The following is a 17,021-nucleotide window of genomic DNA, read 5'->3' as shown; positions in this document are numbered from 1 at the left end:
GGTACACACGGGTAGCAGTTAAACTTAGCTAAGAAATAATAACCAATAATTCAGGTGCAGGACTCTGGCATGACACAAATCATGCCTGTGGTTGTCTTGAGCAAAGACAAGTGCACTGAAGGAAGCTGGTGGAAGATAAGAGTTTAAATCCTACACAAATCAACATGACCTGCTAAGTAGAGCAACGGCCTTTTATCTTGCAAGGTCGGCGTTCGATCCCCAGCTGGTACAAGTGATTTGGGCATTGTTCCTCCCTTCCCTTCCTCATATTCCTGTTCCTTGTCCCAACATCTCTTTCATGTGCTACATAGTCATGCTGGCTTACCGCTCCTTCCTGGTAATTGTCGTACAAGTGAAGAATTAAAATATTATCTTAGGAAAAATTAATGTTAGTTTGCCAGGTATTGTATTGTGATGGCTGATCAGTCTATGAATACCCACCACCTCCTCGAAGTGTAATTGGTTTCGTTCTTGACTCGCAATCGGGAATCCAAGATTCTCGAATCGTTCTCGAATCGCAATCGGGGTAATTAACACCCACCGCAACTCACATCTCAAGGCTCGATTCCCGAGTGCTACAGAAATAGTTGGGCATGTTTTTCACCTCATGCCTATGTGCACCTAGCAGTAAATAGGCAACTGTTGTTGGGTCCCAATCTTTGGGAAGGTACTTAGTTCGACCTTGGATGGGGGAGGGGGCGATATACCTTGAGGTGCTTCCGGGGCTTAGTGTCCCCGCGGCCCGGTCGTCGACCAGGCCTCCTGTCAGGAGGCCTAAGGTATATAAGGTATATAAGGAGGTATAAGCCTAAAGTATTCATAAACATTGGCTTTCTGTTCCAGACTAAATGAGTAACTTATTATGTAGAGGGGGACACTAGAGTACGAAGTTAATAAGAGCACTTACTATTGATGAAAAACAAGAGAGCATGTCGAAGCGTCTCGGGGCAACTGGAGGGAATTACAAACGTTATCTATTTATTTTTAATTATTTTGTGTTGGATAGTTTCATTGGTGTTACCACACCATGGTCAGAGGCGTCAGCAAAACTCCCTCCCAGAGTTCTAGTGTGTGATTGGAAGACCGGTTGACGTGATTGGAAGACGGGATGACGTGATTGGAAGACGGGTTGACGTGATAGAAAGGCGTGTTGACGTGATTGGAAGACCGGTTGACGTGATTGGAAGACCGGTTGACGTGATTGGAAGACGAGTTGACGTGATTGGAAGACGGGTTGATGTGATTGGAAGACGAGTTGACGTGATTGGAAGACCGGTTGACGTGATTGGAAGACCGGTTGACGTGATTGGAAGACGAGTTGACGTGATTGGAGGACGGGTTGACGTGATTGGAAGTCGCATTGACGTAATTGGAAGACGGGTTGACGTGATTGGAAGACCGGTTAACGTGATAGGAAGACAGGTTGACGTGATTGGAAGACCGGTTGACGTGATTGGAAGTCGCATTGACGTGATTGGAAGACGGGTTGACGTGATAGGAAGACGGGTTGACGTGATAGGAAGACGGGTTGACGTGATAGAAAGACAAGTGAACGTGATAGGAAGACGGGTTGACGTGATAGAAAGACAGGTTGACGTGAATGGAAGACGGGTTGACGTGATTGGAGGACGGGTTGACGTGATTGGAAGTCGCATTGACGTAATTGGAAGACGGGTTGACGTGATTGGAAGACCGGTTGACGTGATTGGAAGACGGGTTGACGTGATAGGAAGACGGGTTGACGTGATTGGAAGACGGGTTGACGTGATTGGAAGAAGACATGATAGCAAGACTCCTACCTACCCCATGCTCAAAGCAAAAGAACCTCCACAAACCCCAAAACTTGACCCCTGGTGGCGGCCGGCCCAACAGCTGAAGCACAACATTAAGCGTAGGACCATACAATTGTATACTTTGAAAAGAGAACCTTTGTACTTTGAAGTACTGGGCTCAGAAGACTATATCCACCAAGTTTACGCCTCCCAATGGCTGTGCTCAGGGGCCAGATTCACGAAAACACTTACGCAAGCACTTACGAACCTGTACATCTTTTCTCAATTTTTGGCGACTTTGTTTACAATTATTAAACAGTTAATGAGCTCCGAAGCACCAGGAGGCTGTTTATAACAATAACAACAGTTGAATGGGAAGTTTTCATGCTTGTAAACTGTTTAATAAATGTAACCAAAGCCGTCAAAGATTGAGGAAAGATGTACACGTTCGTAAGTGCTTGCGTAAGTGCTTTCGTGAATCTGGCCCCAGAAGCGAAAAAAAAAGAATATATATATATCCGGCTCTCTTAGATATACTAGAGTACCCGGTATTCTGGGAGCACACTAGAAACCCGCCTCACGCTCGAGGGGTATAATACTCGGCTCTGATTGGTCGTTGGCAAGCGAGGGACCGCCGTGATTGTCCAGTCAGTGTCACACTCATTCAGGATTAGGCTGTTGGACTCGTGTTGTGGGCAGTTCGCTCCGGTTCGACCCTCCACTTCGGAGGGAGTGTGAGGAAACTTGGTGTAGTGCTGGTGGGCACCTGAAGCGCTCTCGCCTCTCTCCTGCGACTATTTTAGGGCTGATATTGTCTGTGACACGTCAGGTTTTGGCCCTTTGTTCGCGACAATTGTAGTGTTTACAATTTATAAATAACTGGTGTAATTAATCTGGTATTTATTTTAATATTCAAAATTGGTAAATCGTTATAGCAACCCAACAACAGATCCGGGCGTTCCCGTTCTCTGTAGTGAAGAACGTAGTGATTCGTCTCTTTGTTTTTACCTCGTGAGACTTGAGAGTGTCTAGACGGCCGTGCAGGGGCGGTCAGGGTGTTATACCACCAGCATACCACATCAGGAGGAAGTACTTAAAGGTATAACCTGCTCTGTCGGCAGGTTATACCTGAATGAGTATTCCAGAGCAAACAACGGCACGAGACTGACGAGCAGCTGCAGTAACGGTTTAAAAAAAACGGTTTACACACGACTCACAACTGCTGACGTCCGAACACTTCCGGAACAAGTGCTTCACTGACGACTTTTGTTCGAACCACAACGCTGTAAATGCTTCTCCCACGTACTACAAATACAAATAATCGTCAACAGAACCTAAACACCTAACCTAACCAATGGCTAAATATACACATTATGCTAAGATATATTAATATATATTTATATTTGAGCAAATCTATGTTTTGAATGAACAGAATGTTAAAATTGATAAATGCGTCTTTGGGGTCGACCGCTGAATGGAATGAACTTGGCCTGAGGACGAGTGGCTGAAGAAGATATTTTATGAACTAAAACACTGGTCACTAAAGGCAGGTTCATAGAGCTGGAGCCCATTCAGGCTCTACAAAACGTAACTAAAGTCTTTCTTTTGATCCCATTAGATAAAACACCATGTTTACAGGATCTAGGATTAAGCTTGTGGATTTGTACTGAACAAACACTTTAAATTATTGTATAGATGTGTATGTATATACGTATGTATATGTCTCATTGAATATGACCGCATATTATGTATTTACTATCATCTGATTTAGGGCTTGTATCCCTGTAACTGTTTTCCTAGCATCAGGGCTTAGCTGAAAGAAGAGTTCTCCAAAACTCATTTTCGTAATTTCAAGGTGAAGCAAAAAGTGAATTACTGTAGAATGTATTACACTTATTTATACAATTATTTATACAAATACAATACAACAGTTAGAGGGATAGAAGCCCTAAATCAGAAGATAGTAAATACAGAATATGCGGTCATATTCAATGAGACATGTTTAAAAGAAAACCTGCTGCCAGTATACACCAGTATGTATATGTATGTATGTATTGCTAAACCAGGTGGTCAGGTCATGCATATATTACAGAAAAGCGTTAACCTTTTTCATGAAAATTTTGCGAAGAAATAACAGCAGTGAATGGGATCGTTTAACAAATATGAAACTCTAATAGGTTTCCCCAATGGAAAAACAATAATTATATATTTTTCTAATTTTGAGAGAGCGCGGGCAATTTCATGTTGGCTTTGCAATACGTTCGGGGAATGGCGTAGCGCTGATTTAAACGCTTTTATTCCAGTTCTCTGTTAACAAAGATGCTCAGATAGTTATGCACTCGGTGCATTTCGCGATTCATTGTATTTCATGTATGTGACGCATGCGTATGTTGTATATACATGATAATACATGACGTAACATATGTGTACATGACATGTTTTGCAGTTGTTATGTATGATGCTCGTATCCACAACCAGAGAATCCAGGTTCGATTCCCAGCTGGGTTGTTGGAGAAAATGCGATTGTCTGCATTCAAAATATACTCGAGGTAATGAATATGACTGACTATATACACGTGCATGATTGCTTTCCTCCTCCCCTCCCCCTCTTGCCCCTCCGCGCGCTCTCTCTGTCTCTCTCTCTCTGTCTCTCTCTCTCTGTCTCTCTCTCTCTCTCTCTCTCTCTCTCTCTTTTTCTCTCTTTTTCTCTCTCTCTCTCTCTCTTTCTCTCTCTCTCTCTCTCTCTCTCTCTCTCTCTCTCTCTCTCTCTCTCTCTCTCTCTCTCTCTCTCTCTCTCTCTCTCTTTCTCTCTTTCTCTCTCTCTCTCTCTCTCTCTCTCTCTCTCTCTCTCTCTCTCTCTCTCTCTCTCTCTCTCTCTCTCTCAGGTCTTCCGTCTAAGGTCAGATGGAGAGCAATAAACAATAGCTACGATGCAATTGCGTATTGAATAATCATAGAATCACGCTGTTCTCGACCCCCCCCCCCCCCTCCCTCTCCCCAGGGGAGGTATTGTTGGTTCATAATTTGTTGAATTGTGTGCTCAGGTTGCTATGTGAATCCCTTGTTGCATGTTTATCGTTATTTACGACACGCCTGTTGCATCGTTGCAAGTCATCAGGCAGGCCGAGTCAATGAGAAAGGTTGCAAGGGGCAGATAACAAATCAGGCAAGCAATAGCAGGCTGATGCACAGGCCATCAGTCTGGCTGATGCTCAAGTCATGAAGCTAGATCATGGGCAACCCACCAGAAGTCCAGAGCAAACAGTCTGGTAAGCATTTCAGTCGATTAAGGCAGTGTCTGGGATGCTCCCGGACGCAGGTTCGAATCCTCGTCACGGCCCTTGTGGATTTGTTCTTTAGTCTGGTAAGCACATATGCAAAACAGGAAAACTGATAGTCAGATCTAAAGACTGCAGCAATAGCAAGAGGCAGGTAGGCTGGCTGGGCTGGTAGGCAGGCAATCAAGTTCCTGCCTGTCTGGGAGGCAAGCAAGCAAGGAGGGAGGGTTTGGGAGCGAGGCAGGCAGGCTGGGAAGCAGGCAGGCAGGCAGGCAGGCAGGCAGGCAGGCTGGGAGGCAAGCAGGAAGGTATAACAGGTAATTGAGCGTGAGGAGAGCATTAGTGGCTCCTATGTACACAAGGATAAACCGTCAGGATATCAAGACAAACTTAGCTTCAAACAAGCAAAGGTAGTAAACTATTAGGAACTCAGGCAGGCAGAGGCAAGCATACATACAAACAATCGAGAGAGCAAATATATAAAAAATGTAGTAGACAAGCAAACCAGATAAATATATATTGTGAAACCGCTTTAGTATCAAGTAGAAGGCTGTCCGTAGAAGGTCAAGAGGCAGACAGTCTTGCCCATCTCCCACTTGTTCTACAAAGGACGGTACAAGATTAGACATCTTCTGTCTCCTGTTAGAAGAATACGAGACAAGCCATGTGCAGGCGATGAGTCACAATAGCGTGGCTGAAGTAGTTTGACCAGACCACACACTAGAAGGTGAAGGGACGACGACGTTTCGGTCCGTCCTGGACCATTCTCAAGTCGATTGTCGACTTGAGAATGGTCCAGGACGGACCAAAACGTCGTCGTCCCTTCACCTTCTAGTGTGTGGTCTAGTCAAGCCAAGTGCTTTCCTCTATCTTTAAGGCCTGTAATCTAGTAGGAACCAGAGCCTCGTTCCCTCCGGTTTGACTTTTAACATTTGGGGTGAAGCCAGTTTGGTAATCCTAACACAAATACTAATCAAATATTATGTTTACATGGGACTAATGACCTCGTTGTTACAACACCGGAGAAATTTCAATTTTAATTAATGAATCGTCGTCTGTACTGACTCCACTCTCAGACGACTACAGCTGTGACCCTCAAGTGGAAGAGTTTGGATCATATTAGCTGTAGTGGGTAAGGTCAAGCCAGGTCATCACAGGTCAAGCCAGGTCAAGTAAGGTCATGACAGATATGGAGGATTTTTTTTCTTTCTCAAAATTGGATGACCTTAGAATCATTGTTAGGATCCGGGCTCCTTGATGTATTGCTGGCTGGTTTCAGATCCATATTTGTGGAGAAGAATTAAGAGTTGGCAGGGGAAGAGTTGGGTTGGGGTGGGGGGGTCTCTGTCTCTCTCTGTCTCTCTCTGTCTCTTTCTCTCTCTCGTTCTCTCTCTCTCGTTCTCTCTCTCTCTCTCTCTCTCTCTCTCTCTCTCTCTCTCTCTCTCTCTCTCTCTCTCTCTCTCTCTCTCTCTCTCTCTCTCTCTCTCTCTCTCTTTCTTTCTTTCTCTCTAACACACACACACACAAACGAGTGGTGAAGGAAAGGGATGGTTGGGGAAGGAAAGAAAGTGACAGGGAAAGAAAGGTAAGTGAGGGAAAGATAGGGAAGGGAAGGAGAGATGAAGAGGGGAAGGGAATGAGAGATGGAGAATGGAAAAGAGGAATTGGGAAGGGGGCTGATAAAATTCACGAGTATTGGGAAGGGGCGTTTATGAAATATATTCAGGGAGATGGGGAAAGTTGGGAGGGAGCGAGGGAGCTGGCATGCGAATTCTCTCTTCCACCGCCGAGTTTTGATTGACCTCCCCAACACTGTTCGCCAATATGAAGATGAGGCAGACAGACAGACAGAGGCAGACAGACGGACAGACTGACATAGGCAGACAGACAGAGGCAGGCAGGCAGGCAGGCAGGCTGGCTGGCTGGCAGGCAAACAGGCTGGCTGGGGCTGGCTTGCTGGGGCTGCCTGGCTGGCTGGCTGGCTGGCTGACTGACTGACTGACTGACTGACTGACTGACTGGCTGGCTGGCTGGCTGGCTGGCTGGCTGGCTGGCTGGCTGGCTGGCTGGCTAGCTGGCAGGAAAGATGGAACGAAAGTTTGTTGTGGCAGACGTCGCCAGGTGGAAAAGTTATGAAAATAAACTTGCATTTGGATTTTTTCAAATTTTTTTCAGTTTTATCTTTACAGTTCCTCGTTTCTCCCTCTCTCTCCCCCTAGTGTCATTTGCTTTCTTCCCTCACTTCATATTCCTTTTTCTCTCTCCTTTATTCTTTCTTCCACTGTCATTTACCCTCTTCTCTTATACCCGAAACGCATTTCTTATCTCTCCTCTTTTCTGTTTTCCATTTCTCTTTCATCCTCTCTCTCTCAGCTTACTCTCATCTCTTCTCTCAGCTTACTCTCATGTCTTCTCTCAGCTTACTCTCATGTCTTCTCTCAGCTTACTTTCATGTCTTCAACGTCTCAAGGCCAACACGTGTAAGGTAATGACGATGGGAAAGCGAGACAGGAGACAACTACACCATAAGAGGAAGACAACTACAGGGATCGGGAAGAAAGATTTGGGCTCTGAAGTCTTACCAGCACAAACTCTGGAAGCACACACAAACAGAGGTAACATTGGCAGAATTTAGGACGTTAGACAGGCATTAAAACTTAATTTAAAAAGTAAATAATGACTCTAGGCATTCTATACAACCTACGGACGACCAATAGAGGAATATGCAGCGCCGGCCTGGAACTTAATCCGAATCTTAAGCACAAAAATAAAATGTAGAAAGTTCTGGGGTATTATAACTGTTCAGTGTTAGAAAATAGTTAAAAAAAATCGAACCTGGATAAGAAACAAGAGGGAATATGATCACAACATACAAGATATTCAGACGAATTGACAGGGGTGAACAAGAACAGCTTCTTTAAATTGGGGGAAAGTAGGACGACAGGACACAGGTGGAAATTGGAAACGCAAATTACTCGAGGACATGCATGGAAATACCCCTTACCCTTTACAGATGGTCAGCAAGTGGAATGCTGTGAAAATGGAAGTCGTGGAAACCACCTCCATTTAAAACATTTAGGCTAGATTCGACAAAAATTTCGAACCCTCGAATAGTTCAGTTATGACGCAACAGGTATAACAAGGCACAAGATGATTACATGCTCGTAGTCACTATGAGGTACGCATCATCTATACAATCACCACCACGACCCCTACACCATGACCAGTCACTACTACCACCATCCCTCCCACCACCACTCACGGTAATTAACACCTACCGCAACTCGCCTCGGCACTTCAGATCGAACCAAGGCCCTCAGAATGAGGTGGCAGCACGCTACCTTCCCTGGCTTTGTATCCACTACTCCGAATGTTGCAATTTTGGGGGAAAATATTGCAATGGTTCTTTTTGGGATACTATGCCATTTGTGAAAATAGAAGTGATAATTTGTGTGTAATCTAGGTGTTGTTTTTAGCTGTACCTATACTCTAGGTTGTATACAGTATGCTGTATACTCTATGGTGTGTATGACGATCGACAAGCTTCTTGACCATGTTGCTGAGGCTATTCTTATGCTCAGCAGCTTGACACATGGTGTCAAGCTGCTGTCAAATTTTTGGGCCAACTGTATGTCAGCAATCAATTGTTAAAATTGTTAAATCACCATCTCTATACACCTTAAATCACCACCTCTATACACCTTAAACCACCACCTCTATACACCTTAAATCACCACCTTTATACACCTTAAACCACCACCTCTATACACCTTAAATCACCACCTTTATACACCTTAAACCACCACCTCTATACACCTTAAATCACCACCTTTATACACCTTAAACCACCACCTCTATACACCTTAAATCACCACCTCTATACACCTTAAATCACCACCTCTATACACCTTAAACCACCACCTCTATACAGCTTAAACCACCACCTCTATACACCTTAAACCACCACCTCTATACACCTTAAACCACCACCTCTATACACCTTAAACCACCACCTCTATACACCTTAAACCACCTCCATATCATTTAGCCTGTTGAACTAGCTTCAGTAAGTCGCTATCGTGGACATGTTGAATGTATCCTGAGGTTCTGCCTCGCCTCACAGACGTTTGATTTTCGCTATCTTGAATGAAACTGATAAGTTTGTCCTGCTGGGCTTCCCTTCACTGAACTCATGTTAGGGTTTAACGGAGATATTCAACTATTCTTCGTTTTCCGTGACTCTTAAGAGCAGCGTCTCTAGTCGCCTACAGCGGCGGCTTGTCACTGATATTGGTCGACAGTTTAATGGTTCTTGACTCCCTTATTTCTTGAATGTAAGCACCCCACCATCGTGTTTTTAACAGTCTCGTAGCTCTCTCTTTTTCTATCTTATTCAGGTTATCTTGAGGTGATTTCGGGGCTTAGTGTCCCCGCGGCCCGGTCCTCGACAGGGCCTCCACACCCCTAGGAAGCAGCCCGTAGCAGCTGTCTATCTCCCAGGTACCTATTTACTGCTAGGTAACAGGGGCATCAGGGTAAAAGAAACATTTTGATCATTTGTCTCCGCCTCCACCGGGGATCGAACCCGGAACCTCAGGACTACGAATCCGGAGCGCTGTCCACTCAGCTGTCAGGCGTGTGGTTGGTAGTGGAAGGTGGTAGTGTGGAATTGAATACCACAGCAGTGAATTTATACAATATTTATACAATATATCTTCAAAATTGTACGACGAGTTCTTGTTTGGGTCTGTGGCTCTGATCACATCAACTTACTGTATTTATTGTTGTTAAAGATTCGCTACCTGGAACAAAAAGTTCCAAGTAGCACAGGCTAGGGCGAGCCCGCAGAGTTACCTTCCTGTAGCTTTTGGTCTCTGGCGTCAACTATTTTGGCCAGTTGGTGAATTGGAGGTTTATCTTCCAATAAGGCTCTTCGATCCAGGGACAGGTCAGATTTCAGTTTGCAACCACTTGGGCTGGACGGTAGAGCGACGGTCTCGCTTCATACAGGTCGGCGTTCAATCCCCGACCGTCCAAGTGGTTGGGCACCATTTCTTCCCTCCACATCCCATCTCAAATCCTTATCCTGATCCCTTCCCTGTGCTATATAGTCGTCATGGCTTGGCGCTTTCCTGACAATTCCCTCACCTAGTTGTGCTTGCGGGGGTTGAGCTCTGGCTCTTTGGTCCCGCCTCTCAACTGTCAATCAACAGGTGTACAGGTTCCTGAGCCTACTGGGCTCTATCATATCTACATTTGAAACTGTGTATGGAGTCAGCCTCCACCACATCACTTCCTAATGAGTTCCATCTGGTAACTACTCTGATAAATGTTGACTCTGACAGGAATATTCCTTCTTTCACTGAAGGACCTCAGTGTTCCTTCAGTGAAAGAAGAACCACTGTGTTCCTTCAGTGAAAGAAGAACCATTGTGTTTGGTATTAAAAAAAATAGTGGTCCATTTTTCTAAGTGATACATTTAGAAAAGTAATTTTTTTAAGTGATAATGTATTTTCACTTTGAAAAGTACATCTCCAATCATCATGCCACGAAACAAAGCCCTCCAACTTCCAAACCATGGAAAGAATGCCTCCAAATCCACCATGCCCCCAAACAATGTCCTCCAAACCAACCATGCCCCCTAAACAATGCCCTCCAAACCAACCATGCCCCCAAACAATGTCCTCCAAACCAACCATGCCCCCAAACAATGCCCTCCAAACCAACCATGCCCCTAAACAATGCCTTCCAAACCAACCATGCCCCCACAAACCAACCGTGCCCCCCAAACATTGCCCTCCTATCCGTCCGTGTCGCCATTTTCTTCCTTGGCATGCAATCTGGAGCCGCCAGTCAGGGCGGCGATCCATCGCCAAGTATTATCTTCCGGCCAACAGCTTCATGGTTTACAACCATATCCATCACTCGAGATTATTTTGTTAGTCTCTCGCCAGTAATTGTCCATACGTCAGGGTGGCCAGATTACAGTCATTCACGGGGGTAGGGGGGAGACCGTCCCCCTACCCCCCTCCCCATGCGTGACATCACCCTCTCCCATCTAGGGGGGAACAGGGGGAGGGGGTTGTACCCCATGCGTGAACGCACCCCCTCCCATCTAGGGGGGAGCAGGGGGAGGGGGTTGTACCCCATGCGTGAATGCACCCCCTCCCATCTAGGGGGAGCAGGGGGGGTGGTGCCCCATGCGTGAACGCACCCCCTCCCATCTAGGGGGAGCAGGGGGGGTGGTGCCCCATGCGTGAACGCACCCCCTCCCATCTAGGGGGAGCAGGGGGGGTGGTGCCCCATGCGTGAACGCACCCCCTGGGATTGTTTCACCCACTTCCGTAACACTCACACGGTTGTAACTGCGCTCCTGGGCCAGGTAAGTCCACTACGGGCTCACCATAGCCCGTACTACTTGCGCCGCTCCTGTGCTAGGTGAGTTACGGGCTCACCATAGTCCGTGCTACTTGGAACTTGTTCCGAGTAGCTGAATCTATAACAACAACGGTTGTAACTGGTGTAGGAACCCCCTACCCCATTACCTCTCCCTTCCCCAATAACACCAGACCAGTTTTCACTAAGCACGTACGAGCCAAATTATAAGTCTTGATATTTTTACCTCTTAAGTATAAATTCCCGGAGCGATAAGAAGGGAAGAGAGACCACTTAAATCCAGGGCATGAGGCACTGCGAGGGGGTAGGGGGGTGGGGGGGAGCAGTTGGGGAGGTGAGGTTGGGTAAGGGAAGAGGGAGGGGGACTGAATAGTCGATGGGAGGGAGAGAGAGGTGGGAGGGGAGAATGGAAGAGGGCTGTTTTTTTAATTGTTGAAGTGAAGATGGAGAGATACAGTCGAAGAGAAAACTTTTAGAAATGGAGAAGTATATAGTGTGATTTTGAACAAATCCACAAGGCAGCGTCTGGTATACTCTCGGACGCAGGTTCGAATCCTCGTCACGGCCCTCGTGGATTTGTTCATTTGATGCATCACGCAATTGTGATTACTGTGTGTATAGTGTGATTATGATAGCAGGCGGACTGTCCGCCTTGCTGACACGATGTTATGATAGCAGGCGGGCTGTCCGCCTTGCTGACACGATGTTATGATAGCAGGCGGGCTGTCCGCCTTGCTGACACGATGTGTGTGTGTGTATGTTTGGCAGCTAAGCTAGGCTTGATTTCTCCTCTCAAGAAACTGAGTGTGTGCAAGATTCTTCACATGTATTTCAGCATATTTGGATGTCTATACATGAACACTATGTAGCATTCACATGTACACATCATATATTGTATCCATATGTTTTTGATGTTTGGTTTAAGGGGTCTTAATTTTAGTATTTGCATTATATTTTAGGGGGGGGGGGCGGGAGATTCTGGTAACTATTTCATCTTGGAATTATGTATTGTGGGGCCCGGTTTCCATTGGAGAGGGAAGTAGAGAGATTGAGGTACAGGATAGGGGAGGGGAGGGGAGGCGCCATAAGGTAGGGGTACAGGTTGAGGTGGGGGTTAGGGGAAGGGTTAGGGCTATAAGATGGAGAATAGGTTGAGGTTGTGTGATATGGGAGTGGGGGGTGAAGTGCTTTAATGAGAGGTCGATGTTGTGGATGGTGAGATGTTGTCTAGTGAGGGGTGAGGTGGGGGAGAGATGGTGTATTGTAGTGAGGTGGTACTCATTCCTCCTCCTCCCTCTTGTCCTCACCTTTACCCTCACCTGTTCCTCTTCCACCATAGTAACCATTAACTAAGGGGAGGTTTCTCGAGGTTCCATTGTTTATCTGAAGCGTGAAGGTCTTCCCCTTCCGAAACCTGTGTTTATAGGCAGCTAAACCCCTACACCACACAGTGCGGCAGACATAGTGAGTGCCAGGATCAGGTTGGGCTACCGTTACCTGTGGCAGGTGGGGTAGCGTTACCTGTGGCAGGTGGGGTAGCGTTACCTGTGGCAGGTGGGGTAGCGTTACCTGTGGCAGGTGGGGTAGCGTTACCTGTGGCAGGTGGGGTAGCGTTACCTGTGGCAGGTGGGGTAGCGTTACCTGTGGCAGGTGGGGTAGCGTTACCTGTGGCAGGTGGGGTAGCGTTACCTGTGGCAGGTGGGGTAGCGTTACCTGTGGCAGGTGGGGTAGCGTTACCTGTGGCAGGTGGGGTAGAGTTACCTGTGGCAGGTGGGGTAGAGTTACCTGTGGCAGGTGGGGTAGCGTTACCTGTGGCAGGTGGGGTAGCGTTACCTGTGGCAGGTGGCTACCGTTACCTGTGGCAGGTGGGGTAGCGTTACCTGTGGCAGGTGGGGTAGCGTTACCTGTGGCAGGTGGGGTAGCGTTACCTGTGGCAGGTGGGGTAGCGTTACCTGTGGCAGGTGGGGTAGCGTTACCTGTGGCATGTGGGGTAGCGTTACCTGTGGCAGGTGGGGTAGCGTTACCTGTGGCAGTTGGGGTAGCGTTACCTGTGGCAGGTGGGGTAGCGTTACCTGTGGCAGGTGGGGTAGCGTTACCTGTGGCAGGTGGGGTAGCGTTACCTGTGGCAGGTGGGGTAGCGTTACCTGTGGCAGGTGGGGTAGCGTTACCTGTGGCAGGTGGGGTAGCGTTACCTGTGGCAGGTGGGGTAGCGTTACCTGTGGCAGGTGGGGTAGCGTTACCTGTGGCAGGTGGGGTAGCGTTACCTGTGGCAGGTGGGGTAGCGTTACCTGTGGCAGGTGGGGTAGCGTTACCTGTGGCAGGTGGGGTAGCGTTACCTGTGGCAGGTGGGGTAGCGTTACCTGTGGCAGGTGGGGTAGAGTTACCTGTGGCAGGTGGGGTAGAGTTACCTGTGGCAGATGGGGTAGCGTTACCTGTGGCAGGTGGGGTAGCGTTACCTGTGGCAGGTGGCTACCGTTACCTGTGGCAGGTGGGGTAGCGTTACCTGTGGCAGGTGGGGTAGCGTTACCTGTGGCAGGTGGGGTAGCGTTACCTGTGGCAGGTGGGGTAGCGTTACCTGTGGCAGGTGGGGTAGCGTTACCTGTGGCATGTGGGGTAGCGTTACCTGTGGCATGTGGGGTAGCGTTACCTGTGGCAGGTGGGGTAGCGTTACCTGTGGCAGGTGGGGTAGCGTTACCTGTGGCAGGTGGGGTAGCGTTACCTGTGGCAGGTGGGGTAGCGTTACCTGTGGCAGGTGGGGTAGCGTTACCTGTGGCAGGTGGGGTAGCGTTACCTGTGGCAGGTGGGGTAGCGTTACCTGTGGCAGGTGGGGTAGCGTTACCTGTGGCAGGTGGGGTAGCGTTACCTATGGCAGGTGGGGTAGCGTTACCTGTGGCAGGTGGGGTAGCGTTACCTGTAGCAGGTGGGGTAGCGTTACCTGTGGCAGGTGGGATAGCGTTACCTGTGGCAGGTGGGGTAGCCACCTGCCACAGGTACTACCTACCTACGCTACCCTACCTCCTACTACCGTAGGTACTACCTACGCTACCCTACCTCCTGTGGCAGGTAGGGTAGCGTTACCTGTGGCAGGTGGGGTAGAGTTACCTGTGGCAGGTGGGGTAGCGTTACCTGTGGCAGGTGGGGTAGAGTTACCTGTGGCAGGTGGGGTAGCGTTACCTGTGGCAGGTGGGGTAGCGTTACCTGTGGCAGGTAGGGTAGCGTTACCTGTGGCAGGTGGGGTAGCGTTACCTGTGGCAGGTGGGGTAGCGTTACCTGTGGCAGGTGGGGTAGCGTTACCTGTGGCAGGTGGGGTAGCGTTACCTGTGGCAGGTAGGGTAGCGTTACCTGTGGCAGGTGGGGTAGCGTTACCTGTGGCAGGTGGGGTAGAGTTACCTGTGGCAGGTGGGGTAGCGTTACCTGTGGCAGGTGGGGTAGCGTTACCTGTGGCAGGTGGGGTAGAGTTACCTGTGGCAGGTGGGGTAGCGTTACCTGTGGCAGGTGGGGTAGCGTTACCTGTGGCAGGTGGGGTAGCGTTACCTGTGGCAGGTGGGGTAGAGTTACCTGTGGCAGGTGGGGTAGCGTTACCTGTGGCAGGTGGGGTAGAGTTACCTGTGGCAGGTGGGGTAGCGTTACCTGTGGCAGGTGGGGTAGCGTTACCTGTAGCAGGTGGGGTAGCGTTACCTGTGGCAGGTGGGGTAGCGTTACCTGTAGCAGGTGGGGTAGCGTTACCTGTGGCAGGTGGCTACCGTTACCTGTGGCAGGTGGATACCGTTACCTGTGGCAGGTGGCCACCGTTACCTGTGGCAGGTGGCTACAGTTACCTGTGGCAGGTGGCTAACGTTACCTGTGGCAGGTGGCTAACGTTACCTGTGGCAGGTGGCTACAGTTACCTGTGGCAGGTGGATACCGTTACCATTCAGACCCGCTATGAAGTAGCTGGAGCTCCACAACTTCTTTATTAACTCTCGTGTTCGTGATGAGATCCTTATAATGCTCCCTAAATTTGACAGTGTAAGCTACTGATCACACGGCCTCGTATGACTAGCCATCCTGTGTGATCGGGAACTTTCTCCATCACGTAGCTCCAGGTTCTTGACTCCGTGCTCCCCTTCAAGTAGTCTAGGGCAGCTGCACACATGCATAACTGTACCTTAATGTGTTAATAGAAAAAAGGGAGTTCCCAGTAAGTCATCCGCTCACCCGTGACCTTGTTTTGTACGGGCTCACCATAGCCCGTGCTACTTGGAACTTTTTGTTCCAGGTAGTGAATCTACAACAATAATAACAACCTTGCTTTGCTCTCTTCAACCTTACTATCTTCCACACTCTCCCTACCCTTCTTCTCTTACCCTTCTCCTTTTATTTCATCCTCCCTTTTACTTCCTCTTTCACCCCTCACCTTTCCTTCTTGTTTTACCCTCGCACTTCCTGTTTCCTTATCTCTGCCCTTATTTCCTAAATGCTCTTTCCCTTTTGTCTATGCTCCTTCTGTTCCTATCTGTCCCTTCGGATTCACCCCTTCCTGTTCCTCCTCCTTCTGTCTTTACCTATCGTGTCCTTCTACAGCTCCTACGTGGTCCTGACGGCCACGTCTCTCCCTCCCATCTTCTCTTCTTCCTTCAGTTTATCATTGTTCCTCTACATTCCCTTTTACATTGTGACAGTCGACTTCCATCCTCCTTTTTCCTGGCTCTTGTGCTAACCCCCTCAACCCCCCAAACCCCTCTTCCTCCCTCCCTCCCTCTCCAGACCTCGCCTCCCGTTTGCATTGCGATATCTCTCATCTCAATATTTTTCTCCCTGTCAATCATATCTTTTCCATTCCCAAAATGTTTCCTCCACCTCTTGCCCTCCTCGTCCGCCTCTTCCTCCTTCTCGTCCGCCTCCTCCTCCTCTGCTTCCTGCATCTTGACCACTCGTCTGCTCGGTCAAATCTCGCCTGCTTCTCTTCCTCCAATATATTATTCGTCCATATATTTTTTGTTTTATTCATGTACCACCTGACGGTACACGGGGGCCCTGATGGTACACGGGGGCCCTGATGGTACACGGGGGCCAGGCCCTGATGGTACAAGGGGCCCCAGATGGTACGAGGGGGAGCCCTGATGGTACAAGGGGCCCCAGATGGTACGAGGGGGGGCCCTGATGGTACACTATCGACCCTGAGTCTCTGTAAATTGTCCACATCCATGGTCAGTAACGGGGCGAGAGGGAAGAGGGGAAGCGGGAAGATAATGTGGGGAATGAGAGAGTGGGAGAGAGTGTGTGTGAGAGAGAGAGAAAGAGGAATAAACAAGAAACTCACTCAGTGAGTTTGTTTATTCCTTGATGAAGACATAACCCCCATCACACTCACTCACTCTCACTCACCCACTCACCCACCTACTCACTCACTCACTCACTCACTCACTCACCCACTCACTCACTCACTCACTCACTCACTGTCTCTCTCTGTTACTGACATTTAGTAATGTTGACAGCTCTCAGACACTGCAACAATATGGCTTTCTTTTGAGATCATTGTTAATCATTTACTACTGTGTGGCCGATAACATGATTTTGGTAAAGTTGAATGCTG

At 48.4% G+C, this 17,021-nt stretch overlaps 1 protein-coding gene across 1 annotated transcript in view; it reads right to left on the bottom strand.

Annotated features, from left to right (window-relative positions):
* LOC138368179 (uncharacterized) overlaps nucleotides 1-16,350 on the bottom strand; it is a 43,212-nt gene extending 26,862 nt beyond the window's left edge. Inside the window, exon 1 of the mRNA XM_069330619.1 lies at nucleotides 16,200-16,350. Within this exon, the coding sequence (XP_069186720.1) occupies nucleotides 16,200-16,350 (151 nt within the window). The remainder of the gene's footprint in view (nucleotides 1-16,199) is intronic.
* Nucleotides 16,351-17,021: the final 671 nt, after the last annotated feature.

The sequence above is a fragment of the Procambarus clarkii genome, chromosome 3, assembly GCF_040958095.1.
Source record: "Procambarus clarkii isolate CNS0578487 chromosome 3, FALCON_Pclarkii_2.0, whole genome shotgun sequence".
Classification (NCBI taxonomy): Eukaryota; Metazoa; Arthropoda; class Malacostraca; order Decapoda; family Cambaridae; genus Procambarus; species Procambarus clarkii.
Note: the sequence above shows the minus strand (reverse complement) of the source record. Positions and strands in the feature narration are given on the sequence as shown.